The 27,308-nt window shown below is 40.7% G+C and overlaps 1 protein-coding gene across 3 annotated transcripts in view; it reads right to left on the bottom strand.

Moving 5' to 3' along the window:
* The window catches only part of magi3a (membrane associated guanylate kinase, WW and PDZ domain containing 3a), a 107,779-nt gene extending 80,484 nt beyond the window's left edge, over positions 1 to 27,295 (bottom strand). For 2 of the 3 annotated variants that reach the window (XM_063463153.1, XM_063463152.1), the window contains exon 1: positions 26,012 to 27,295. In XM_063463153.1, coding sequence (XP_063319223.1) covers positions 26,012 to 26,318 — 307 coding nt within the window. In that variant the 5' untranslated portion in view covers positions 26,319 to 27,295. The remainder of the gene's footprint in view (positions 1 to 26,011) is intronic. The other variant, XM_063463151.1, reaches the window with a different exon arrangement.
* Positions 27,296 to 27,308: the final 13 nt, after the last annotated feature.

Genomic DNA, 27,308 nt, shown 5'->3' with positions numbered 1-27,308 from the left:
ATCCCTTTCCTATTTGAGACTATTTTAAAGCCAGCGAGCATTTGACCTACACATTAGGTATCGTGCACAGGCTTGCTGTTTGGGCCAATGCACGAAAGCGCATCTCTACAGCTTATGCTCTGGATGAATTCCTATAATCCTTCTTCCTGCGTAGGCACAGAGCTGTGCAAACAGACACCGATGTAAATCCAGATTTATTCTATTTGCTGGTGAGCAAAAGCCTAGCATACTAGCATACCCGAAACATGCACTTGGTCATTTGCAACTCTCTAAATTTCTTTTCTTTATTTCTCCTAACATTCAAATCTCAAATTAACATCATGAATTCATTTTGCTTTAAAATTTACCATTTAAATGGTTTCATGAGCAGGCTGTAATAAAGGAGACATGAATCAAGACTCTGAAACAAGTCTAAAATCTGATGCACTCCTTGCAATTCACCAGTGGATCAATAGAAATAGCTCATGCCAAACAAGAAACTGAGCAGTTTGTCAAACACTGTAGGACATCCTCTATATTTTTATGTGCTACCAATTATTTAGCTTGATAGGTCAGTGCGTGGCATTCTTCAGTAAATAAGAAATCAACTTCTTTTACAGTATAACAACTAGCAGCATACTGTCTCCTAGGTGTGCCACTGCATGGTACAGCATTTCTGCATGACGGTTTCCTATTGTATGTCCAAATAGCCCATTATGGACAACGCCATTTAGCACGTAATCAGGTCTCAATAAGTAACACTATTTCAACAGCGCCTGGATCAATGCTCCCCAGAGTTGCGCGTGGCTCAGGAGGAATCGATGTGGCCTTTGTCAGAGGAGACTCATTCGTGTGCTGTGCTCTGTGGTGCAAATGCAGATGCCCCAAGACAAAGATATATGGAGGAGGTGGTGCTGCTGCATCAGGAAGAAAGAGAAGGGAATGGGGGAGGATTATTATGACATAGTATTGATCCAAGTTGGAAAACAAGGCCAGGATGCAGGAAGCTGCAGGGAACTATGCTCAATCAGTCTCATCCCTGTTGTCAGAAAAAGCAAAGGACTTCCCTGGAAAAACAGAAGAAACAAGAGGATAGGACGAAGGAAAATTTGTCCTATCTTTGATAAATCTGGACGACACTAACAGATACATGTTAACTCACTCACACAAACTGAACATAAGGCAGAAAAAAGAACTATTAGCAAAGAATCTACATCATGAATGTGTCACGGTTAATACCACAGAGTATTTTGATTTATCGTGATATGATTTAATGTCAACCCAACTCCACAAATGGTATTATATAACAGCCAATTGCAATTAGAATGGAACAGCGTCCTCGAAGCAAAGTCTGAACATAATCCAGCCAATGTGTGGACAGAATTACTCGGCCCGGTCGCTTAATCCCTCCATCCCTCATACTCACCCCTAAGGGCAATAGGAAATTGAATAGCAAAATACGTGCGCAACATAAAAAAAAAAGAGCAAGCTGCGTATGTTGTAAAGTCTGCCCCATTCACGTCTGTTCTCACTGACAGTGTGTGCATCATGTTGGCACAGACCATTGATGATGCAGAGTCACAGATGGTTTATGATGTTGACCAGATTGTGTCTCTGCACCCTGGAAAAAGGCTTACTGACTCCAAGGATTACTGATGTCTTGTAGAAAATTGGCCTAATCCAAACGAAATCCAGTGAGGAATTTTTTTTCACGACTCGTCCGAGTCGTTTGGTTCCGACTGTTCTTTTAACCACACGCAGACACGTTTGACAAATCTTTTGTCCTCACGCTTCACCGGCTGAGGCCTGAAGACATCAATCTAACAGGAGTTATTAGCCAGTCGGGACTTGACGTGTCTGCACGACAGAGGCATTAAAGATGCGAGATAAGTAATCCTTCCCAAATGTTTAATGACAAAATGTTTAAACTGCATTTACCATTGTTCCTGGTTTAGTGATTTCTGAAATAGCATTTATCAGCTAACCACATGATTAATTCTCTTTAACAGGCTGACATTTAAAAGGTATCATCCACACCAGTAATTCACCAACATTTTAGACTACGCAATTTCACCCCAAAAAGCTCTACATCAACAAAACTATTACTTGATATGAGAATGATTTCATCTTTAACCATATCTTTGTGGCTTTAGAGAAACAGTTTACATTTATGCTTTAATAAAACATTAGTCTGTGCACACTCACAAAAGCAACAGGCTGGTGGTGTTATCAACCAGTGTCATAGCAACCTTTGTTAGCTACACTCTGCATCTGTGCCTCTCCCTTCTTCTCTTCCCTCTTCCCCCTACCCCCGTCTCCCTACTCCTCACATCTGTGATACACTCAGTGCCGTAGCCACAGTCCCTAAGCCACCTCTTAAATTTCAACCATCCAGGCAACATCTAGTCATGCCAACTTTTCTGTTAGTGTAGTGTAGTCTTTTCTTTGTCCTAAAGGGTCCCGGATGCCTGCTGCCAATTAGCCTCAGCTTATGACCCAACCGTAACCAAGCGCTTCCTCCCAAATAAAGCCCCTTACATAAAGGGATCATGAGTAGGACATATGCCCTTATGCCTTGTGACACTGGCGCAGATCCCACACCCCCGCAGCTAGAGCTTGTGGATGACAGATGATGTGGAAAACAGCAACTAGGCGCGGGGGGGGGGGAATGGAAAAACAAAAACAAGAATAAACCCCCCAGCATTTATTTTTACATGAAATGATTAATTGATTGGTGTATAGTACAATGCAAATGTGTTTGGCATTAAAATTTGGTTGCTTTACAAAATGCGCCATGAAAAGTTTCTTCTTGACAAAAGAACAAAGACCTCAACAATATTTGGTTTATCAAACATTGAATGCGTTCTGTGCCTTTGAAACAATTGCCCCCTAAACTAAACAACTTGTCTCCTGTGTCGCCCATCTCATTTGATCCCAGACTACCTCCCTGATATTAACATAAGGGGTCTGTGGGGGCAACGCCATCTGTTCCAAAAGGTGTAAGAGGGTTCTTCATGACTCTGTCTTTATGTCAGAGGTCCCTGGCATCCTACAGAGTGAATCAGAGGTAATCAGGCTTGCTAAGCATCTAACACTAGCACAGTACTCTGTCTTCAAGACATACTGTGTTCCCTAGTGATGTAGAACTTGAAGGTCTCTAGACAGATCAATATATACTATGGTTAGGAGGTTTCAGATTGGGATTTAACGTGCCCCTTTCTAAGTGCAATGGATTGTTTTTCGTCATTAATGTACCAGCGGCAGAATACATCATCCCTACGCAGGGCAGAGGGGGGTAGGGAGGGCGCAATGGTGTTGCCACAGATAGCACTGTTCATAAATAACATGGTACCGAGGAAAGGAGGAGATAAATAGGGATGAGGGTGCTCGCCATCTCCTCACACTGACATACAAATGCTCTGATCCTTCCCATCAGCAGGGCTGTGATTTGATCTGCATATTCTGCAGAGGGATGTCGCTGTAGTTTCTGTGCATTATGTTTATGTTGCCAGTTTTATTAGAATTTATGGATTGCCCATCTGCTGTCCATGGTTTCCAAGTGCATAGAAGAGAAAGAAACAAATTAGAAAAGGAATAAAATGAATTCTAATTGACAAGATCAGGATCTGTATCAGTCAGTCCCAAGTCCCTCTCATTTTTTACTGCCTGCACTCTCCTCTAGAGTCTCACACCCTTTTTCAGCGCATCTCATATTCTTTCTTATCCTATCTGCCACTTTATCCTCTTTTCTTCTCTTCCTTCCTCTATTTCTATCCTCTTAGATCATTTTTCATACCCTTTCCCACCCAGTCTCTGCTTGTGTGGTAAACTCTTCTGAGCAACAAGAAGCTGTTGTGGTAATAAAAGCTGCCTCTGAGCCAAACTGCATGGTGGGAAAAGAGCAGATGATTGTACCACAGATTGCAGTTTGTGACCTGACACCTTCAGATCTTAAGGTTGGAGCATGGTGACCTTAATGTGGTGGAGATGTAAGCCTGATAGCCCCATCTGAGAAGGGTGGTGATGATGGATATCTACGTAATGGAGATTTTCCTTCACTCCTCACCTTGTAGCCTTACAGTTTTCTTGAATATACACAGACTGCATCTAAAGAGTCTTGAAGCAGTTTTAATCTTTTTAAGCTGAAACAATTTCAAGCAAAAAAAGGAAGTGCAGGATTTTTTAAAAACCACATTAGCACTGAACAAAGCTACCCTGGTATCTATAGACCAAACACTTTACATCGTAGGCCACATACACACTTTGATCTTAAGTGGCCCAGACCAGTGAAACTACCCTTTCTGTCAGTGTAAAGAAGTTTAACTACACATCTAATCCTTGAGATATCTTAATGTAGGAAAAAGATGTGCAATTTCAACAGTATGTCTCGGTTCTTCTACATGATAAAGAAATGCTGCTTCAGTAAACTAAAGGAATCTGTCAAAAGTTCCAATAGATGTAGCACACTGACTAGAGCAGGGCGATATGACCAAAAATATTTATCACGATATACATTTGAAAATTTGCGATAACGATATAACTGACGATATAATTGACACTAGACAAAATACTTTACAACTCCACAACTTTATTAGTGCAAAAAAAACAAACAAACCATCAATGTATTTTCACTTAAACAAGCAGCTGTTTTTTATGTGCATTAAAGTTATATAGAAATTTAACAGTGGAAATGCAAATTCCTTGCTGACAGTTTAACCAAAAGGCATTTCCAGTGAAAATTGGTCGACATATCCTAAGCATAACCATGTATAATATCCACAAAACTTAAAAAGCGGTTATACACACACAATACGGTAATATTATGTTGAAGCACAGTACGTATCACTCCGCGAGGCTCCTGCCTACGATAGCCGTAATGCTCCGACAATCCATCGAGTGGTGCGGGTTTGTAGCTTAGGAAAGTCGTACTAAAACATTTGACAGATTTTCGAGCGCCGTGTACCACATGAAATCATTTAGAGGTCAGTAAACACAACCAGAATTCATACATAAGGCACACGGGATTATAAGGGGCACTGTCGATTTTCAGGAAAATCAAAGGATTGATTTTAAGTGTGCCGTATTTTCCAGAAAACACGGTAATAACGACGGCCCGCTAGCATGCTCTACAAAAATCGTGCTTTGTTGTGTATCTGACGGATGAAAGTTAAACCAGTTCCACACCACTGAAGTTGCAGCATTTTTACAAACCAATTCTGGTTCATCCGTTTCATTAAACGATCCACTTTCACCCTTCTCATTCTCCGTCGCCGCCATGCTTTTTCCGCCATGTGCGTATGAAAACAAAGGCACTGTGCATGCGCGTTTTACCCATATTCTATCGCGATATTTCATTTTCTTATCGTTGCTCAACATTATACCGTTATTACCGTGAACGGTATGATATGGCCCAGCCCTATCACTGACTATCCTTTAGTTATAAAACAGAAAATGTTTTTTTTTGGTGTGGACTTCTTGTTAAAAAAAAAAAAAACAAAACAAAAAAAACCCTGAAATTTTTTTAGTCAATGGAAAGAAAAGAAGTAATTTGATTTTTTATCAATAACTTCAATACAGTCGTATTGGTATGCCATGGGGGAAATCTTTATCAACAGGAAAAGCTATAAAACTTCGACTTGAAAGTCTAATAACTTAAGCCCTCCTTCACATTTTTCAAAACCTTCCAGTGGGCTAGACTGCACCCTTTGCTGGGCCAATTCTGGCCCCTGGGCCTTATGTTTGACACCCCTGTGGATTTCTTTCACTTGCAGATGGCATTATTCAAATAGTCGATGCCAATCCTCCCAAGGTCACAAAAACCCGTTGCCAAGAGAACCGCTCAGGAGTTTAGGATTGCAAAACTGTACCAGGGGATGAGGAGTGGAAGATTACTGGTTGTGTTGTTAATACTTGTGTGAAATGAGTACATCTGATCCCATACAGAAGGCCTGTGTTTTGTTTGGATCACAAAAACAGAAAACAGAGCCCAGTGGTCAGTAGATGTAGTATGATATATATTTAAACCTGTTTCTTTATGTTTGTCACTTTTCACAAATGCTGAAAATATGTCGCTCCTGGACGAGATATGTAAACTTTATTGCACTGCTTTCGCAAGTCTGATAACTGTGTCTTGGAATTGATTTAGCTCAGTGAGGTTCAGACTTTGAATCGAACGTCTTACCAGAGATGCTTATTCTAGCAAAAAAGAGGGGTTTTTTTTAAATTTTGTTTCTATTTTGTTGGCAAAAGAGTAAAGCTTGCAAAGACATTCTTGGCCATTGCAATAAACTCAAAAAGCACTAAAAATCAAAACTGCCTTTGTAGCTAACACTTTAAATGTGAAACAAAAAGTTTATGAACTCTTTATTTTGTAGAACACAAACGCAAAAACTAATTTAAAGACTGTTTATATTCTTACAGTATTCAGACTGCAGTGTTCTAAATTATAAAGTTATACTTTCTAATGTAAAACACATTTCTGCTGTAACTCATATTCTGTTAGCATTGTAGATGTAGATGTGCCCTATCCAACAAAATGAAGAATGAAATCAGTTTAGCTGTGTTTTCCCTCCTCCTCATTTGCATGAATTATAACAAATCAGCAGTAAGGAGAAGTTGCTTCTTGTTCTTAATCAATGACCTACTGCTGCACATTCCCTACAGCACTTAAATCTTTGAATATTTTAAGGGCTCACTGTGAAGACTGATGGACTATTTCAACTTTTAAATAATTAAAGTCAAATAGACTTATAGTGGCTACTTGGCAAATACAGGACCTTTGACCAATACAAAAGATTTAAATAAAAATAATTGGAAAATAAGCATTCCCTGTTTTTGTGATTAAATGGTGTCAAGCAGTTGACTTTTGTTCAGTTTTACCTGGAGTGCACAGTGTAGATCAGACAAACACGAAGTACTATTGTTCAGAGGCATGCACTTACAGGAATGTCCATTGCTGATCATTTCTCTCGCTGATCATTTCTCTCGCTGATCATTTCTCTCAGAGTTCAGATTCCACAAAGTATAAAATGACCAAAGTGTCATTACGTTAGTATTCAAACTTTATACAAGTTTTGAAAAGAAGCTCAAGTAAAGACTTCATACTTGTTTGTTTCTATCTCACTAGGAGGACAAAGAAGAGGACGGCTGAGCTGGGGGCTGACAGCTTTGGGAAGCTCTGGGCAGAGGTAGATAAAGATATCAGAGTGGTTGCGTACACACACTGACAGAAGCTTGATGGAAGACGGGAGCTTTTATGATTCTAAAATATCCAGTGTTTCTGAATATTTTAACTAAGAAGAGTAAGAAGAATGTGAGGAACTGAACAGAAGACGTGCAAAATAAGACTGCAGGGCAAAAGAAAAACTGATCTTTAGTAAAATGAGAACATTATGATTACTATGTATGTCCTCAGCTGTGTTACATCACAGGATGATATGATTGCACTAGGGTCAGTGTTGGGTTATATTTTTGGTGTAAACGTTGTTTTTTTTTTTTTTTAAGCACAGCAGAGGACTGCAGTGCTAGTCAGTAATTAAGAGCACTGATCAATACTGCAAGAGAACAGCACACATTGCTGCAAATTCTATATATCCAAACAGGCAACGACTAGCCAGTGGACAAAGTACACAGTAAGACACACAAACTTAGAAATGGCACAGTTTAGTGTGACAAATCAAAAATCTTCCTATACAAGTTCTGAGCATTGCAGATAAAGCCCTGTGAGGATACCAATTTCAGATTCACAGCTCCACATTCACTTTTAACCCATGTTCAGAGAAGCACGTCAGGAAACAGGGAGTGAGGCAGCACTGAGGCATGCGTGGAAAAAAGCCCTGAAATCAGCAGGCCTTGGAGCAGAAATGGCCTGGCAGATCTGCGAGAATCCAGAGACAATTCTTTGTCTCACTACAGCTGCCTCCGAGCGTGCGTGATAGAGGCCAGATCTAATCAGCACACTTGTACACAGAGCTGGACACACACCTGTTATTGTAAGACTACAGCGAAAATATGCCAGACTCCTTCATTTAATTGTTCTACATCAGTAAACTGCCACTGGGATTTATTAGGTAAAAATCTAAGGGGCCAAATGAAGCACGAGAGACACAAAGACAGAATGCACGCACAATTCATGCTTCGGTTCACACAAAGGCTTCATACGTGAAACACATGGATAAATCTGCTTACAGGAACGGCTGCTCCTAACAAATAGTCACAACAAACTAGCACATGTGTACGCCCTTTCCTCCAATACACATACATACGTTAATCCATAGTTCATTTAACAATGACTTGGCACTGTGCTCACTGAACTACAAAGCAGTATGCTTGTCTCGATGGCGTGTATGTGCATGTGGGTTAAGTACTGCCCCAGCTGGGTTTCAGCAGCGTGCAGTATAACACTCCTCTGTTGTTCTTCCTGACCCCCAAGACGAGCCTTGGCCAGGCACGCACAGCACCAGTCACAACCCTAAACTTCACCTAACTGAGCTAGCCCTCCACAGACACACACACACACAAAAACACACATCGTTTGCTCCAAAGTGCTTCCTCCCTCCCTGAAGTCTGAACATGGATCAAGAGAACAATAGACTCCACTAGCCCACCCTCAGTTCCCTCCCTTTCTCAAGAGTGATATTTCCTTAGGTTGTGTAATATCACCCCTGAGCATAAAAAACTGTGCAACTTTGACTGAGTGAAGAGTTCTTGGCCCAAAGGCAGTGATGGTGACTGGTTGTCACTACATGTGAGTCACTCCTCTTGGCTTGCATAGTCAACAGAGCAGAGCGGAGTTAAGGATCACCAAACGTGCAAGAATCTCATTGTTCTGTGGCCAGTACCCAATACTGTCTAAGGCTACGTCCACACTAATGCATTTTCGTTTGAAAACGCCTCCCGTCCACACTGAGACGGCGTTTTTCCTGAAGAAAAACGAAGCGTTTTAAAAACGCTCTCGAAAACGCATACATTTGAAGACGGTGCTTATGCGTCGCAGTGTGGACAGCGAAAACGGAGACTTTTTAAAACGATGACGCATGTTAGTCATATGATGCAGTCATGTGACCAATTAAACAAAGATAGTGGAGGGCATTATACAGCAGTTGTTTTGTTTGCACTCAATTTTGACAGCCCTATTAAAGATTAATATCAGTTTGTACATGCTTCAGATAACTTTTCTTCAAAATCTTTAATTCTCACTCGCTTTTGCAACTTTGTACTTTTGTGTTACTCGCAGCAACAACTCCACCTCATTGTTAGTCGACATTTTGCCGCGACGTTTCAAAGAGCCGAAAAGTAAATAAACGGCAGACAGAAATGAGGCAAGCCGAATCTTCTTGCGTTTCACGCATGCGCAGTACTGGAACGTAAGCGTTTTCGGCCGTTTCAGTGTGGACGCACAACAATGTGAAAACGACTGAAAACGCCATTTTCAAATCTATCTGGGCTAGTGTGGACGTTGCCAAAGACACGAGGATATTTGTAAGGATGAAAGGTCTGTCACACTGATGCCTTCCATGCAGGGCAGATTTTATCAATCAGCCTGCTGCTCTCTGCCCAGCTCTCTCTCTAAAAATTGCACTGAAAAGTTCTTTTCAACTATTTACTTCAGCATTTCTGGCAAAAACAGCTCATGAGACAAACTCTCTTATGAGTCATTTCAAAGCATAGCCACATCAAACAAACAGGTTCATTGCACTGGTGGGATTTTGTATAACTTGGATGGTTTTCAAACAGAATCTCGTCCTATTAATGCTACTGTGCAGTGATGTTTGAGAGTACTGCCACTGTTTTTTCACCACACATTGGCAGCAAGTCTAGCCCAATGTCTAGCATGTGACCGTCAGACCAGCGTACGGTATGCGACTTAAACCATCGCATGACTAACTCATGCTCAACGGTTAGAGGTAATCTCTTGTGATTGGCAGAAACATTAAATATAAGATGTGCTTTACAATCACATGCTACTCTCATGCTGTGCTGGTCTGTACTAATCCCACATTATTGACATCCATACCAAATGTGAGCGTGGCTGTCCATCCAACAACCAATGCCCAGACTTCAAGTCTAAGATGTTAAGAGAATTTCCTCAAAGAAAATTGTTTGAAATAGTGAGCGTGGCTTAGAGAAAAAAAACTGTTTCATAGAGCATAACAGGTGTCTTCTTCCTGTTTCTGCCTTAAGAGTTGGAAGTGGATGGAATGTTTGAAATGTTAAAATAACACTGTAGCTGTGAGCTGTCACCAATAAGCAAACACTTGAGCTTGGTTTCAGTTTAGATTTGTACTGGAATATTTACACAGACCATGCTTTCACACTCCAAAACATGAGTGCAAGTAAGTCCAAGTAGTCCAAAGGTAAATATGCATTCATGACTCAAATGCCTCAGTCAACTACTTCTTTTAAAAGCAACTTAATTTAATATCTTCTCCTAGTGATTCTCAAAAAAAAAAAAAAATACACCAAGAGATGAATGGCAGAGAGAAACAAGCAGGGTGTAACGAAGTAATCTACAGAGGACTGGTTGGAATTAACTCAACATCTGGACTTTGATAAGTGACAGAAACACAAACATTGGAATGCACCCACCCACTTATACACAGAAACATGCATACTAAGGCATACTATAGACACAGACACACACACACAACAAATAGATAATTTGATAAAGAAAAAGCCATCAAATGCTACCACGCTACGCTGCAGGAAACTAATTTTCAATTCCCACGTTAAAAATGGAGCCAGTTAATGCGAATGTATTACTAACAACTTGTTTATCTGTGTGTGCAAACTATACACCAGTACAGTATGCTGAGGTTCAGAGTCCACTAACTATTGCTCTCCAGCTTAATGGCCCAGCACAAGACAGACACTCCTGAGTATCTGAAGTGGCGCTAATCAACACATGATTGTTGTGACATTTCTGACTAGCCATTATCTGCAATTTGCTGTAATTCAGTGGAGCTGCGTATGGCTTAATATAAACCTCCCCCCAACTACCAGACAGCATGGCTGATCTCCTTCCAGATGGGGCATAGGACTTAGCTCTAGACTTCTCCCCCTCCTAATCCTTCTCTTTTTCTTTCCTGTAGTCTTTCTTCCTGATCTCTTATTCTAAACCTCCTCACCGTTTCCTCCTTTCGCTCCCCCCCCCATTATTCTTCTTCTGTTCTGAAGTGAAACAGCCTGTAGCCTGCGACAGAAAATGTCAAATGCCTTTTCTTCCTCATTACAGAGTTTCCCGAGGCACCCCTTTCCACCAAAAAGCATTCATTTCTCATGCACTTCCACAGTCCTCATCCATGTTCCTACCAACCAAACACAAAGGCAAACATTACTGTCTTAGAGCAGAATTAATATCATATTGCATCTTGCGTACATTTTTTCTATTGCCTTCGCAGCTTTGTTTATGAGTGACTTGCCAGCACTGACGATTCATCATAACTCAAGCAGAGAAACTAACAGGCCTATCACGAAGAAAATATATTATTAACATAGGATCAAATGGCCTTTGATTCCACAGGATTGGCAGGGAAGGCTCAAAATAGACTACATGACACACCTTGGTGCAGAATTAATAAAGAAACAGAGCCAAAAAAAAAACAAAACAGCAGAGAATACTGGAGATGAAGCAGATCAAAGAGATGCAGAAAGAAAACGCAAGCCTGACAACTAATCACAAACACACAACAGAGCTTTAGGCTTGTATGTTTGACAGAATATTATTTCACACTGCAGCAAGCATGAATGTGCGTACACGCATACCAGTGCAGTGCAGAAAGGAAGTCAGACCTTTTTCCCAGAGAGACTGGGCAAACCTCTTCCTCCTGTTCCCTTATTCTTAAACACGTACTCAAATGTGGCCAACAACACCTTTCTTTGTTTCTTCTTTGAGATTCCACTAAAAAAACAGATCAAGCATAGTGTTACACCGCAATTACACGATGGCACAATTCTGAGACAACTTGGTTCACCTGTCCTCAGATGAACACAGTTAAAAGGAGAATGTCGGTCTCTGTGTCACTCTAAACCCTTTATGGTGAACCTCTCACTTTAAATCTTTAAAGGGAGAAAGAAAATACTCTCTATCCCCATTTCCAAGGCTTGGATGTTAGCTCGTGTATGTGATACGGGTTCACAGTGAGACACCACAACTTCAAACCATCATCCTTTATAGTGGTGGTTATATAACCGTGGTTGTAAAGGACAGCAAAAATTCACTCTTGTCAATCAAGTGGGAGAAACAACAGAGTTTCAGGTTAAGATGATTATCTCCAACTTCAGCTTCTGCTAAACCGGCAGCGTGACTCTCAGCAATGACAGACATCATCATTCTTCAATGTGGAAAAACAGGCTCCAGTTTGAAATACAATACTGCTTAGAAACTCCCCCGAAACCAACAAACAAGTGTGGCTAGTTTTACATTCATGGATAACTGGCAAGGCTCCCTCTAGAGACAAAGGGAAGGCACTGATGGTTTTACGTGAGACCGACAGGGTAAACTGAAGCACAGCAAAGTGAACTTGAACCTGCTATCTATTAGCCAAATGATTTTGTGTACCAGCTTTCACGTTGAGAGTTGCTGCTTCCAAATCCGGGACAAACCTTTGGTTAATTTCACCGAAAAACCAAAAATTAAGTCATGTGTGTTCAGTGAACATTTATGTGCACTCCATTTGGGGAATTGTTCCCCTTCACATCAGCACACCCTGTCCCTTTTGAGGCAAGTACTATAACCCACACAGAAGGAGAGAATAAAGCCTGCTCTACTTTAGCCAGTCTCCCACATAAACCATCCATAGATGAGCAAGAGGAAAACAGAAGGACAGAGGAGATAAAAGGGAGGATGGGGGTGGAGGTGATTTTGACAGAGGGCTGAGAGAAAGGAAGTGCGGGGCCACTTATGCACCCTGCCACCCTGCATCACCAAGCAGCCAATGATGGATGAATAAAGCATATCCCAGTAATAGAAATGACTTGGGGACCGAGCAGGATCATTAGCTGAGTAACAGCAGGCTTTTGGGGAATCGTTAGGGTACATGTATGTGTCTAACTATTTTGTCCTATGTGTTCGTGGTGATTCACTCTCATTCAGTTTAATTTGTCAAGCTGCTCAGCAGCAAACCTACAGGGGACAAGTGCCAAATGTGTTTCTCTTTCTAAGGTAGATAAAGGGCTGAGGATTATTGTGGGTGCAGCAGGTAAATAACAATCTATAAACCATAAACTTCTAACTCAACCCTTTAAAAGCTTTTTTCCATCCACAGCAATGTCATTTAAAGACCATCATGCTGTTTTCTAAGCCTTGTTATGACTCCTGATCATCAGTTCAAACTTGGGATCATGCTGTTATTTGCTGCAGACAAAGCTGCTCATATATTTGCATATCGTGGCAGCGGCACTCGCTGTAGCACGGAGATAAAAACAGACAATAAATCAGTGTAAATAAACAGATGGCTGGAACAAACAGAGCACTAAGAGAACAGAAGGGCTGAGATGGAAGAGAAAACACAGGTATCAACGACCTGCATAGATTGAGGTTCAACTGTTCTAAATACACCATTTAAGGATAATACTGATGATTTTTCATGGTTTGAGTCATTCGCTTTAACTGGTTCTTACAAACTGCAGCTCTTCTATAGGCTTGTTGGATTTCCCTCTTTGTCTAGATTCCCCTTTTCTGTGAAATAAACCTGCATAGGATATGAAGCTTGCTTAAGCTTACCAATTATAGTAGTACTGACTTCATCTTCTTCATAAATGCTGAATTATTTTTTACCATATTCAAGAAGGTTAAGCGGAAAAATGTAAGACAACAAACACGTATTTTTGATTTTTCAAGACACTTTTTCGGTCGCTGACTCGGAGCTAAAATGTTGAAGAGTCCTTGAACAAATCAATAAGGAGCTTTTGAAAGGCAAACTGCTTTTACCTTCAGTGCCACATCATAAATACATAGCTTTAAATACATCATAAATAAATGAATAACAAACTCAAGGTGAAAACTAATAACAAAAAAGAGATTGCTTGGCATATAGAAAAACTACCTCCAGTGACTAATATGCCTTGACAACATTAGCAAACATGGGAAAACAACTGCAGTCTTCAACACTCGTGTGTTGGAGTTTAAAGACTGTGGTCAACCACTGCATGATCATCCACCATAAGCAGCTACATGAGAGCATGAGTGATGTAAACTTCCTGTAAGTCAGTGTGTGGTCTCATGGTCACAGAGGAATCCTTCACATCTACGAGCTGACATTCAGTGCATGTGTAACTCACAATAAGGGTAAGTAAGTCATCAACTACATCACTAAAAAAGCCACAGCAGTATTAAAGTCACATAAACCCCGTGTGAGTCTTTGTATGCGAAAGAACTCAAACTGAGCCCTAATCGTTCCAGCAGCCATTCAAGTAACACATGTTGCCATATTTCTTAGAGTTCTTTGAGTTTGGTTTGGTTTTCATATGCTGACATCTGTATTTTGTGACATTTTTTTACTGAATGCATATTTGTTGGTTATGGTGCTGTGCTAAAATCTTGAGTCAATCCTCATTTATTTGTTTTATTTCACGTTTTGCTTCCAAGGAACCAGATTTTGTCATTTTTAAAGTGGTCTTGGGGAATAATTCTCTGTGCTTTCTGGAGGTTTTTCAACATTCTTCTTTGGATATTATCTTTTTTTGTTCATTTTAAATCCAGACATTGTACCCGGCCATTAATCTGACAGTTTTTAGAGGATTTTGTTTATTAAGCCACTTACACTGAACTATGAATCATTCAAGCATAAAAAAGCACCAGGGATGAACCAGTGTTGTAACATAGAAAATAACTAATTTAAAATTGTATCTTTAAGCACTTTGTTCCTACTGTCTGTCACACAAACACATCATTTATTTAGTTGAATCTATTTTTTTTAAATCCAAAAATAACAGTTGAGATAAAATAATATTTTTGCACATCTTATTCATCAAGAGTTACTAGCTGAAAGCTCAAGTTTTAAATTTCTAGTTCAAATTGTGGTGAGTATGCACAGAGGAGACCACATGAGAGATAGCAGTGAGTGTCTACAGCCATCTGCGAAACACGGTGGTGGTTCTGTCATGGTTTCAGCCTGTGGTGTTGGGGATGAAAACAGCATCATTTATGAGCGTGACAATGATCCTAAACACACTGCCAACCTAGATAGAAAAACAATGGAACACTACTGGTCAAAGATTGGCCTCCCCAGAGCCCTGACCTTGACACTACTGACGCAGTGAAGAACTATTTCTGAAGACCGAGAGTTCACAGTTCTGTGTTGAAGAATAGTGGTCACAATTTTGTTAAATATTAAAATTGTACAAACTCTATTTTTGAAGTAAATAATGTATTTCCCTGTATGTTTGCAAATACTTCCTGTACATATTTGAAAGACATTAGAGGTGATTTCACATTTCTTGCATGGAACTGTAAGTTAGCATACTTAACTTTGAGGAGATGGTAAATGGTCTCCTCAGGAAAAGGGGCATGTTGTAAAAAACACAACAAATCGATGATGGTAATGAATTAATGACCAGATATAATGAGGCAAGAGATATGCTGTGCTAAGCTAATGAAGGAAAGGGAATTACTGAATCATATAAGGTCGATTATACGATGATATATACGATGATATCTTAACAGTATAACTAAAGCTCTTTCTGGGTTCTTTCTGTACTATATCACTCTTTGTTGTCAGATTTTTTTTAAACCATGTTTTATTCTGAGCGAGGTAACCCCTCCTCCATTTCACAGCGAATAGTAATATTTGCAAATTAAGCTCAAAGATTCGAGATTAGCATAAATCACACATCTCACGTGATTCAGCACATTGTGATCACAAAGCTGAAAACAAGAGACCTGCTTTTAAGACAACAGGAACAATTGCTCTTCACTCCAAAGGCTGGAGCCATTTCATGCTACTCTGCTGTTGGGGGCTGGAGGGGGTTGGGGTCATGGAGTTCAACAAACGGATGGGTGTCTTTTAAGAAGAATCTGAACTTCATCTATCATTTGTGCATCTGTGCGTGTGTGTGTGTACTTTTAGTATGTGTATGTGTTGACTACCCCTGCCAGTGTATGCATGTGTGTTTACTTCTCCACCTGGCTGTACAGCCTGTCAACAGAAGTGTTGAATCAGTGTGAGCTGTGCTTCTCTGCCAGATCCTAAGGAGCCCCCTGACACATGGGCTTTCAGGCAGTCTGGGCACAGAGACAGCAGCGATGCCACTACATAACAGCTCTGCTAAGCCCTGGACCAGTCCAAAGGAAGTCTGATATCATGAAAGCCAGGCGAGAGTGACCACTGGCCCTCCCCAGACTGGCTTACAGCAACTTCTTTTTCCAGAGCCAAATTTTGGACCCTTTAAGAACAAGTTCTTTGCTCATGTTTTCACTTTTTTCTTCAGCCAAGAACCCATTTTGCTCACTTAGCAACTCTGTCAGCATGAGATTCATGCGTTCCATTATTAGGCTGTGGTATACAGTTACTTAAGATTATGTCCAAAAAGTCTGCTCATATCAAGTCATTGCAGTTTTCTTTTCCCAGAACTGACTTTTTAGAAACATGAGAAAGAAAATACAAGTTGTGAATCCACATCACAGTGACACCAGTTGGGCTACATTCCTTTTTAGTGAATGGATTCACCAGAGACAATGCATGCAATGACTACATCCACTTGAGTGTGATTTTCTGAGATTTTTCAATGTGATAACTTGACTCGAATCACAATGAGTTATGACACCTCATGGCTGCAGTGCCTTGAAAGCACTTCATTTACGGAACAAACACTAGAAATATGATGACTGGCATTCAAATTATAAGCCTCTACTGATCCTTGATGCTGATACGTTATAGTAATAAAAGAAGATTAAGTCCTCCTCTGTGCAACTCAAATTGGCTAAATGTGGGCCATCCAAGGAGAGAAGCAAAATCTAGTGTTGTATCAGTCATAAACAGAAAAAACATAAGCAAAGAAGCTGAGATTTAAGTAAAGGAAGAAACTGTCGTCTTGAAGTAAAAGTGCCACAGAAGCTTTGCAAAATGTTTGCCAGAGCAAGCACCTGTTGGTAACAATACACTGGTGGAACTTTGCAGCACTTCTCACTGTGCCCAACAAATTCAGAATATCCGCACATGATCAACATTTGCCAAGAATAAATCAACTCCTCTTCCAGGACACAAATTGACAAAAATGACTGAAAGAAATTGAACAGATCAAGAAATGTTTCAATTACTTTGGATTCATCGTCTAATAAAACTGTAATAACTCAACATTGCTCAGGAGTCTCGTTTGTTTTGAGACATGTTCTGCTGGAGTAAAATACTTTCCTGTGACTGAATGGCATGACTGAACAAATAGCACTGACCGAGCAGCTGCTTAAACTTACCCTGGAAAACTGACAGCTAACAGAGCCAAAACCAGTGTCTGTAATCTCAGCAAATGTAATATGCCAGGGAACACAGTGAAAACTAAATACTATAGAAGGTGATAACAAGGACAGGAAATACAAATACCCGGAGGTTATTTGGACAGTGGCAGATTAAAGTTGCAAGCGCATGGTGGGAAATATACAGAACAAGTAGTGATGCCCTAAAGTGAGTATGTGCTCATTTACAAACTATAGCAGAACTATCTTCTTAAACTGGAAAAACAGGACTTTTTTTAAGCAATCTCTCTTTGAGAGCTTGAGCAATACATAAAAAAAAACAACTGACTAACTATTGGCTTGAGTGACTGTAACCATCACTACAATGTCAGGATTGCAGAGAGACACGTACTTCTGCTTACTTTAAACAATGAGTTATGTGCATGTGATCCCTAGAGTCTATTTGCTTGAAGAACAGTGACGGGCAAGCAGCTGCGAAGGAGAGCGAATGTGTGTATCGGTGGGAAAGGGGGTGTATTTGTCGGTGTGTTTGTGCTTGAGCTTTAAAAAAAAACCAAGAAAAAAACCTCTTCTTGGTTCATGGACAAGAATGATTCTGTGATTCGTGAACTAGATTTGCTTATTAGAAGAAAATAAGAGAACGTCCTCATGAGCAGAATAAATAGTGAGAAGGCAGACTGTCAAAGCGGATGTAATCACCGGTCACTGTTAGCTCACAAGTACTCTGTGCAAAGGCAAAACATCATGATAGTGCTGCAAGTTAAATATACTGAGCACAGCGTCCTTCTGGTGTCCTCAACTTTTCATAAAGATCAGAGCCTTGGGCAGACGAATTGGCCACGGATGCGTTAGCTGCCTTAACAGGAAAGAGATTGGCCCCGATCAATAACCTGTTAAGGCAGCTACGATGCAATGCAAGCTAAATTGGCTGGCCTGAGATCCCAACACCTATGAATTCTAATGGGGACAGTCTGGGAACCTCATCTCCACAGAACATGAAATCTCACCAGGGATAGCGAAGGGAGAGCATACGATGCGTTATTAACATAAGAGGATGAGAAAACAGCCACATCTCCTCTCCCGCTCCAGAGCAAAAGCATCTTTAGATAACGCAAGAAGTTTCTTCATAATTCTAGTAACAGTTAGAGAAAAAAATATTTTCGGTTCTCTTTCCTGCAAACAATTTGTGCCTCTTAAAATTGTTTTAAATTCTTTTCAGATCTGTGAATGCATAAATGTCTGGGCCTTTTAGAACTGTTTAGTTTGAAAGCAGCTAAAGACTCCTCAAAGATGAGTGAGCCTAACTACTAATGCAAGTTTAATTTATCTATTAATAAAGCTTATCCGTGTTCTAAGAGAAACACATGGTAGCTGTTTTTTTTATTCTTCAAAAGGATGATTTAAAAAAACAACAACCCCCAAAAAAAGAACAGAAAAAGAAATGAGGAAGCCTCATGATAAGACATGAAAAACTGACTCCACCAATTGTCATGCAGCGGTTTGGCACAAACATCAGCCGTACCGCAGTCCTGAGAGCAGCTGGCTGAGTAGGTAGTTAGTTTGAAGGTGTGTGAAAAGGGCGGTGGGCTTTATATCCGTTTGATATGAGATGTTGTCATGGGCACAAGCAGAATGGGCTCAAAATTGATTCTTTGAGGTGGAGTACCACGACTAAACAGCTGAGTGGGCTGTGCTTGCAGAATGAGTATTGACAAAGGCCCACCAATGTGGGCGCATGGCCAAAAACTAAAGTACTACAGCCAACCAGCTCTGAGACTGAGTCTTCTCAACTGATTTATTATCCAAAGTGTAAAGAAAGATCCCACCTGGAGAAACAAAAATATGCAGCAGTCCACATTACACAGACAGGTAATTCATCCTATTCTTGTCATTACACTTCAAAACAAACTCCTGAGATCAATGAAAGAATAAATCCAATATAGTCTAAATATTACTGCTACCATGCTTTCCTTCAGTATCACTGACAAGATGTACCAATAAATAGGAGAAAAATTGCGGAGGAGAGACTCTGGCAGCAGTCTTTCTCCATGATTGCATTTGGTTTGAAAAAGCGACCAAAGGTGGACACCAATTCAAAGGTGCCTTAATTTTTCATTATAATGCACACTTCCAGACGTATATGCATTCAGCGCACATAAACTGGTTACTTGCAGACATAATTGGAAATCCTGACCGTGCAGTGTGTTTAAAATAGTAAGAGCTGCCTAGATGAACAGCAAGCAGAATCATTTCAGACAGTCAAAACAGGGATCAATACCATTATTGTGATTAATGGTAACATAATCGTTTTCAGTCCCGAGATGATTATTGCTCTTTCTCATCTTATTCGACCTGTTCCTCCCTGTCAAATCCTCCATTTCTTCTCCTGCTATTCTCGCTCAGTCTTACTTTCATGCTCCCTCCTATTGTCTGCACGCCTCCATCTTTGACCCCATTTTCTTTTCTCAACACCTGTTCATCATTTTTTCCCCTCCCCTGTTTAAATCCAATAGCTCCTTCAAAAGAAAATCCTTCTCAGGGAAATTTCCAATGAGCGACATGCCAGCTGCCTCTTCTCTCTGTTCGCATTATTGCCTCTGCTGTAACACCGCGGGGATGGTTCGTACGGACCCAGCCAGAAACAAAGTCCCCAAATAGGCTCTCCACAGACAGCAGTGATTGTGCATCTGGAGGAAACTTGGTTCAATCAACTATCAGATAATTTACCTCCCTATATTCCTCAATCCACACCAGCACCTGCATATTGACTCATAACAGCCTGGTTCTATTTCTGCTTTTAAACAACGTCCTTAGTTGCAGCTTACAGTTGGATAAAAGGGACCGTTTCTTAAGTTAATCAGTCTATGGCCAGTCTGTCCTTGAACATATGAGAGTCAGATGGCGTTGCATTTCTGCTAAAAGCACATCGTCTTCATAACCACTTACTGTGTGGCAGCAGCTCACTCCAGCCCTGCTACCTCCTGCTGTTATTTTCTGATACAGGAGGCACAAACACTTCTTATCGTTAAGCTGGTAGCAGTGCTCAGCGTGGCAAAACAATGATATTGTTAACTGGTGACGAGAGAGAAACAGTTAGCTGTTACCACACAAACTGCCTCACCAAAGCTATGCAAGAAGTCACTCATTAATGAATTAATAAAAACACACAAGCTTAATGTTTTGTGAAAAGAGTTCTTGTAAAAATGAATGAATGCTTTGGTGCAGTCTGTAACTGCTTTTAATGTCTCACAATTTTTTGCTTAACTAGATTTCATTAGTAGATGCCTTCTCTATATCTCTGTATCTTTCTCAGAGGACACAAAAAAACCCCAGACAGAATCGTACATTCAACCTGAAAAATATCTTTGATGATTTGACTTTCTCAGTGCAAATAAGTGTTAAAAAACGTCAAAGCTTCATTCATGTAGTGCAGCAAAACAGGTTGTCATAACAAATACGTGGACAGTTTAGATCCTGACCTCATCTAATAGGAAAAGGGGCTAAAAAGGTAGAGATGCCTCACTGTTGCAAAAACCCAAGGAAGAGTCAAGTTGAGTAAAGGAGGCAACGAGTCTTAAAGGAAAAAACGCGCAGGTTTGTCTGTGTATGTTCCTTCTCTGCCGGTTTCCACCAGCAGTAACCTGGAGACACTGCTGCTGCTGACATCGCAGCATGACCACTCAGTGAGTAGAAAGAGGCAGTCTTGGTGAATCAGCACACACACTCATCTCCACTGCCTTTGAACATGCCTGCCAAGTTGTGGCGCCTGCCAATGAAAGGTATGGCTCATATGAAGATGCTATCTTTGTTGCTGGCCAGTTCATTCTGCAATGCGGCTCTACGAACAGGACTGGCAAAGTAGAATGAAGTCGAATCCCAGTTTGCTAAACTTCTCGGGGAGAGTTCTGACATCTGTTGAAGATTACAAGATTTTAAAATTATGCAGATATCAAAGAATTTAAATAAGTCCTACTATGCAAACCTACACTGTCCCTGTTCTGTCATTTTTTTTCCCCTTAACATTGAACGGAGGAGGAGAGGAATGCAAAATGATGTAGGCAAAAGTGAACAAGGAGACTGTGAGATAGTGCAGAGTTGTGCTTAGGAAAAGCTACTGAAGGAGAGGGCTTCACTAATAACTGAAGGGGCTTCGCTACTAAGGGATGGAGGGAAGAAAAGAAGAGGAAGACATGTTCTTCATTCATGGCAAGTGCTGTCATCTGGGGAGTTGAGCAAACCATCATCCCATGTCACTGATTGGTGTAAAGGCAAAAGGTGCAGAAGTTTGGATTGGGGAATGAGCTGGGATTCCAGCCAGTAGGAGGCCATGATGGGTGGATGTGACTTAAATGTAAAGATGCGTACACTTAAACAAGCATAGAAAAAACCCAATGAAGCAGAGACCACAGAAACTAAGGGTACCAATAAAGCTCCTTTTGCACTTGTAATACTGACTGTGTTTTATGGCACTCAGATTGTAAAGAGAAATCTAATACACTTCAAAGTATCTGGGTATGCAAAAACTTTCACCTTCTTTCCAAGGTAAATTCTAGGACAAACCTGGGCTTCACAGTAGACGCACAGAAAAAAAAAGCAGCAACTGGAACCGAAGTTACATTTACCATGGGGAGAAGAAGCCACAGAACCAGACACATGCTGACAGCTCGTCTCAGCTGGGTTAGAGCCGCTTAGTCGAAGCTCTGACTGAACCTGTGAGGGAATCACATTAACACAAACTGTGCGCTTAATGCTCCGCTGTACTCCTGATGGCACACGTGTGAGATGTGAAACTCGATGTTACACCGGTGAGACAAAAAAGAAAAGAAAGTGAGAGTCTCTACTTTAGACATGAAAAAGGAGCAAATTACCAAGTGAGGCAAACGTTGGTAAAGAAATCCAGTTTTCAACAATGTAATGAACAAAAAAGACGACTAGAAAACCTCCAGTGATTCGGCAATGGATTCCAAAATCAGGAACATTTAAAATAGTCAAGACTGTCTTCCTGTAAGGGATTCGACAATCTACAAAGCCATTAAATAGATGGAAACAGCTGGAATTACACTAATAATAACTTTAACAGACAAAACACCAAACATTATGAGCTTCTAAGATTTGAGGATGTGGTTCTTTTCTGTGTCATAACAGAAAACTATCTTTCAAATATTTCGAACTGTCCCTTTGATCAAACGGCACATTTCAAGACATCACAGTTAGTTTATGGAAATAATCACAGGCCGAAAAATAACACCTTGATTCATTCAAGAAAATAACAGAGAATTCAGTCATGAACATAATTATTGGTTGCAGCGCTAAACATAAGGTGCACTTAGTAAAGGTGCTGGATTCGACATTTGCTCAGCAACAGCCATAGCATCAACTACACGCATGAAGGCACATTTTCAGGTAGTCGTCAAAGCAAATTAAGAATGGAAAGTAAAGCATTTCATCATATTAACTCACTCCTGGAAAGCACCGAGCATCACAGGTTAGTGATTTATGACAGTGTAAGAAGATCCAAGGAAAAAGGCCTAACAGGTGGAATAAAAATCCACTGAAATTATCTCCTACTTTATTATTGAAGTTTATTGTTACGGGATTGCTCACGGCAATCTCTTCAGGATTCTTTTTTGGCTCATTAGTTAAAAAGGGGGGTTACATGCATTAAAAAGGACTTTTACATCAAAAACAGCTTCTAAAATCTGCCTGTGAATTCCTTTAGTGTTCAAATCCTCAAGCAAGATACCCGAGGTACTTTAGATAGGCAAGCGTGAGGAATTATTTTACTCATTTTACATCACCACTCCCGTATTATTAAGTGGAGTGTGTTTGCACTGAATTACATATTTTGAATACTTCCTTCCTCCCAACCCACACCCACACACCCACACACACACCCACACACACACACACCCACACAGACACACCCACACACCCACACAGACACAAACAAACAGACTAGAACCCCGGTGTTTTTGATTTACATGAAGAAATTTTTAAGAAACGCTTCTGTGCAACAAAAAGGCTCATGTGGAATCTCAAGATACCTAGCTGAAGCTTAATTCATCTGTTGAATGAACAAGGAAAAATATTCAAAATCAAGAAAAAAAATAAAAGACTTCATTTCTGTTTCCTTTAGAGAAAACGTCACCTTTATTAACACCTTTATTAAAGGTCCAGCAGAATCATCCCCCGCTTTATTGTAATGTTATAGTTGCATTACTTATATGCGGGTACATTTTAACACCACATTTATCACAAGACTTTCTAAGTCTAAAAGAGAAATGTGTTAACTGAGAAAACAATTAACACTTTGAAATGTGACAATCTAAATCTCGCCTCCAGAAAGGTTTCCACGTGCTTTCCTTAGACAGAATTTCATGACACTGTAAAAAGTGAACCTTGGTCTTATCATCATCATTATCCATCTGTGAGACTTTAAAAAAAGAGACAGAAAATTTTCCAAGAGCCTTTTTTTTTTTTTTACAACTTCAGTTACAGACCTGATTTGTAACTCTAAGGTGCTTCAGGACCTGGGAGGTAAATGGCCCATCCATTAAGCTCCATGAGGCAAAAACAAGCAGATCTATGTCTGTTTACAGCATTAATCAATGACCTGCCCACTCACAAGTCTCTAAACTCCGACAGGTAACGGCCGTCACTACCTTTCTACTCTCAATCGTCCCCTCAAGGTTACTGCCTTGCTCAGCTCTCAGGATGGGAGCTGCATATTGAGTGCATTGGCTGGGCAGGAGCCAGAGGACCACTAGAGTCAAACTTCTGTTTTCTGTCTTGATGGCAGGGGCGAAACATCAACAACTCTCAGCTTTGATGAAAGAACAAAAATGTTATTTGATTTTGAAGCTGCCAAACTGTCGTGGTAGAAAGGTAACATTAATATGATCCAGTAGAAGGGCAATGCAAGATTGTTAAATTAGTAGTAGGAAGAGGAGCGCACAGATGCAAGAAGATTAGGAAGAAAAGTATCAAGGCAAAAGTGAGAATGAGCATAAAAGATTAGATATGGTAAAATATCAGAGGTGATGGGAAATAGCAAAGTGTAACGATAAGCCATAATCGGCTGTGGGGTGAAGATAAGGTGAAGACAAACTAGGCAACAAGAAAAGATGGAAAATTTCCATCAGGTAGACACCTGAAAAATTATTCCTTTTCTAACTTCTTTTATTGTTTGCTCTGCAAGCACAATGTAAACATGCAATAATGTACTATAACATTTTTTTCACTGAAGGGGACAAAACCTAACCTAAACAACCACAAGATCCACAGCTCTGTACTTGCATGTCTCCTCTCCTAACTTTGCAATCTCGTGAGAATGCAAGTTTACAAGAATGCCAGTCGGCTAACATATGATCTGGTCATCAGCCACTAGTCATCCTGGCAGGCAGCAGCCATCAATAATGGATGATGCATGAATTAATCATGGATGAGGGGACAGAGATCTAAACACACAGTGAGGTCCCATGGGGAACAGAGGAACTGATGGTAAGCAGCCTAGAGATGAGCAAGTGCAGCTTGAACATCACTTAAAATGCATTACGTAACACAAGGTCAATAAGAAATGCTTGCAACAGTGTAGGTGTTGAGAACTGACCTAATGCAATAAATTATATATATATATGTATGTCTCACCAGTACATCCAAGAATATTAGAATTGATACTTATGTATTGTAATAGAAACCAACTACAAAGTAAATATAGTCGAGTGTGTGTGCAGCATTCTGGCAACTAAAGGAGGTGCATGTGTGTAATTGATCCAATTAGACTCGTACTCACCTTTACAATGCAAGCGAAAAGACATAGTCTAACCGGGCAAGGTAACCATTAACAAATCCCTTGCCACTATTATGCCTCCATTTACACACCTTCAGTTGGCTAGTTTGTATCCGGTATGTTTTTACACATATAATACAGTGGCATTGATTAAGCATGTATGTGCAGGACAGGAAGAATTATAAACTACTGCTAGTAAGTAAGATAACAACAAAGACAGAGCCAATAAGTACACTATGAGCAGATCTACTGAACATAATATAACAAATATTTGAATAACAGTGCATATTTACCTTCATGCATTGAATTGAGTCTCTTAATATGGAACACACAAGCTCAGAATAGTAGATGTGACACTTGTGCAGTGATAAAATGAAGATTATGTGTATTATGTGAGTTCATGCAGAGGCGTGTAACCTTAATGGGGGTTCGTGCCTTATCTTTGAACCATGCAGATGTGGAGAAGATGAGGAAGCATGGTGAAACACAGCATGCCCTTTACAAATGTTGTCTGGCAGGATTTTACTCCAGTAAAGGGGTTGTGTAAATATGAGTCACCACATGAATGAATGAAAGAATGTGAAGTATGCTGATTGACACTTTAGATATGCTTAGGCCAACTGAAAATACAAGGCTGACCTGCAAGTCTGCTTCCAAATATAAACCAAACGCACTTTAACACAGGCTACCTCCTCATCTCAGTCACACATGTCCACAGTTCTTATTTTCAGGTTCTCATTTTCAGGGGGGGAAAGTATTTTAAAAAACACGTGTCAGGTTTATTTTCGTATGTAAGGATGTCATGGTGATTTAAAATAACACTGGACACACACCTGGTTTCACAGTCTTCAGGCGGACAGGCTCCCGAAAGTGGCGGATGACAGCCAGCGTGTCTCGGTTTGTGAGTCCGCTCACGGGAGTGCCATTAACCTCCAGCAGAACGTCCCCACTGCTGGGAAGCCTCCCGGCGTGACACACCAACGCCTCCGACACTATGTGTCCAAGATAGGGGAACTCTCCCAGCTCAGCGCCACCTCGCACCTCAGCTACAGTGACCAGCTCCCCGGAACCTCCCCACGAGACTGTGCACTCCTGCACTTTACTTGACCAGTGCTTCTTCTTTTTCAGTGTCTTGGACATTGTTGGTAGATGTTGTAAACCTATAGGGAAGTCCAAGAACGATTGTCCTTCAAAGCAACAACCGCTTCAAATCCTAAGACGCAATGACGCACGGAAAAATCATTGCCGATTAAAGAAGTTGATGCTGCTGCCTTGTGCTGTATTCCATCTCGAGGAAAACAACTCTTGTTTTTTTGTTTGTTTGTTTGCTTGTTGTTTTTTTGCTCAGCTGCTCCTGAGAATCAAATATCCTTCCATTGACTTATCCGAGCATCACCTGTCCGCGACTGGAATGTGAGACCAGCTGCGTCAGTGTCGCATTGAAGCGGAAAGTGCTGATTCTGATGCTGGGGCGTCTCGATCCCACACCCCAGTTCACAGCAATGTGCGGTTAATAACCAACAGTAGCTTCCCCCGCACTGTTACACCCCGATATTTGTTACAGAGCAGGACGGAACCGGTGAGTCCAGCAGTTTGCGCGCACCAGTGCCTGTCAGAAAAGCGTGGGAAAAAATAGCATATATCCCACTCTGGACTTCAGGAAACGCCAGCACATTTGACAACACTGACGGACATAGTTTATTTAAAAAAAAATACAGGAAAACGTGAAAAAATGGGTTTATACGAGGTTCATCAGCTGCTGAAAAACTCCTCTGTCACTGATAGTTCCTCATGCGAACCCACTGAGGCAACTTCACCCTGCGCACCTGTCCTACTCGCCAGCACTCCTCCATGGTGACATCAGCAAGGCAGTCCTTAGAAACGGGAAAACATACCTGGTCCTCCCCCGAACTGAGCGGTTATCGGTTATCTGATCCTTTCAAAACACCGAAACTCTGCTCGTTGCTCCTCGTCGCGCGCTCTGCGCTCTCTCCTGTTTTTTCCAGAAGCACGGTGGATTTTTTTTTTTATTCTGAAAACTATGCAGCAGCATGCAACAGACGTGATCCGATTAGGCTTCGCTCCATAACTTTTTTTTAATCGTTTTCCGTGTTGCTTTTATGACGGCAG

This window comes from Pelmatolapia mariae, linkage group LG20, assembly GCF_036321145.2.
Source record: "Pelmatolapia mariae isolate MD_Pm_ZW linkage group LG20, Pm_UMD_F_2, whole genome shotgun sequence".
NCBI classification, from domain to species: Eukaryota; Metazoa; Chordata; class Actinopteri; order Cichliformes; family Cichlidae; genus Pelmatolapia; species Pelmatolapia mariae.
This window is presented reverse-complemented; position numbering and strand designations above follow the sequence as displayed.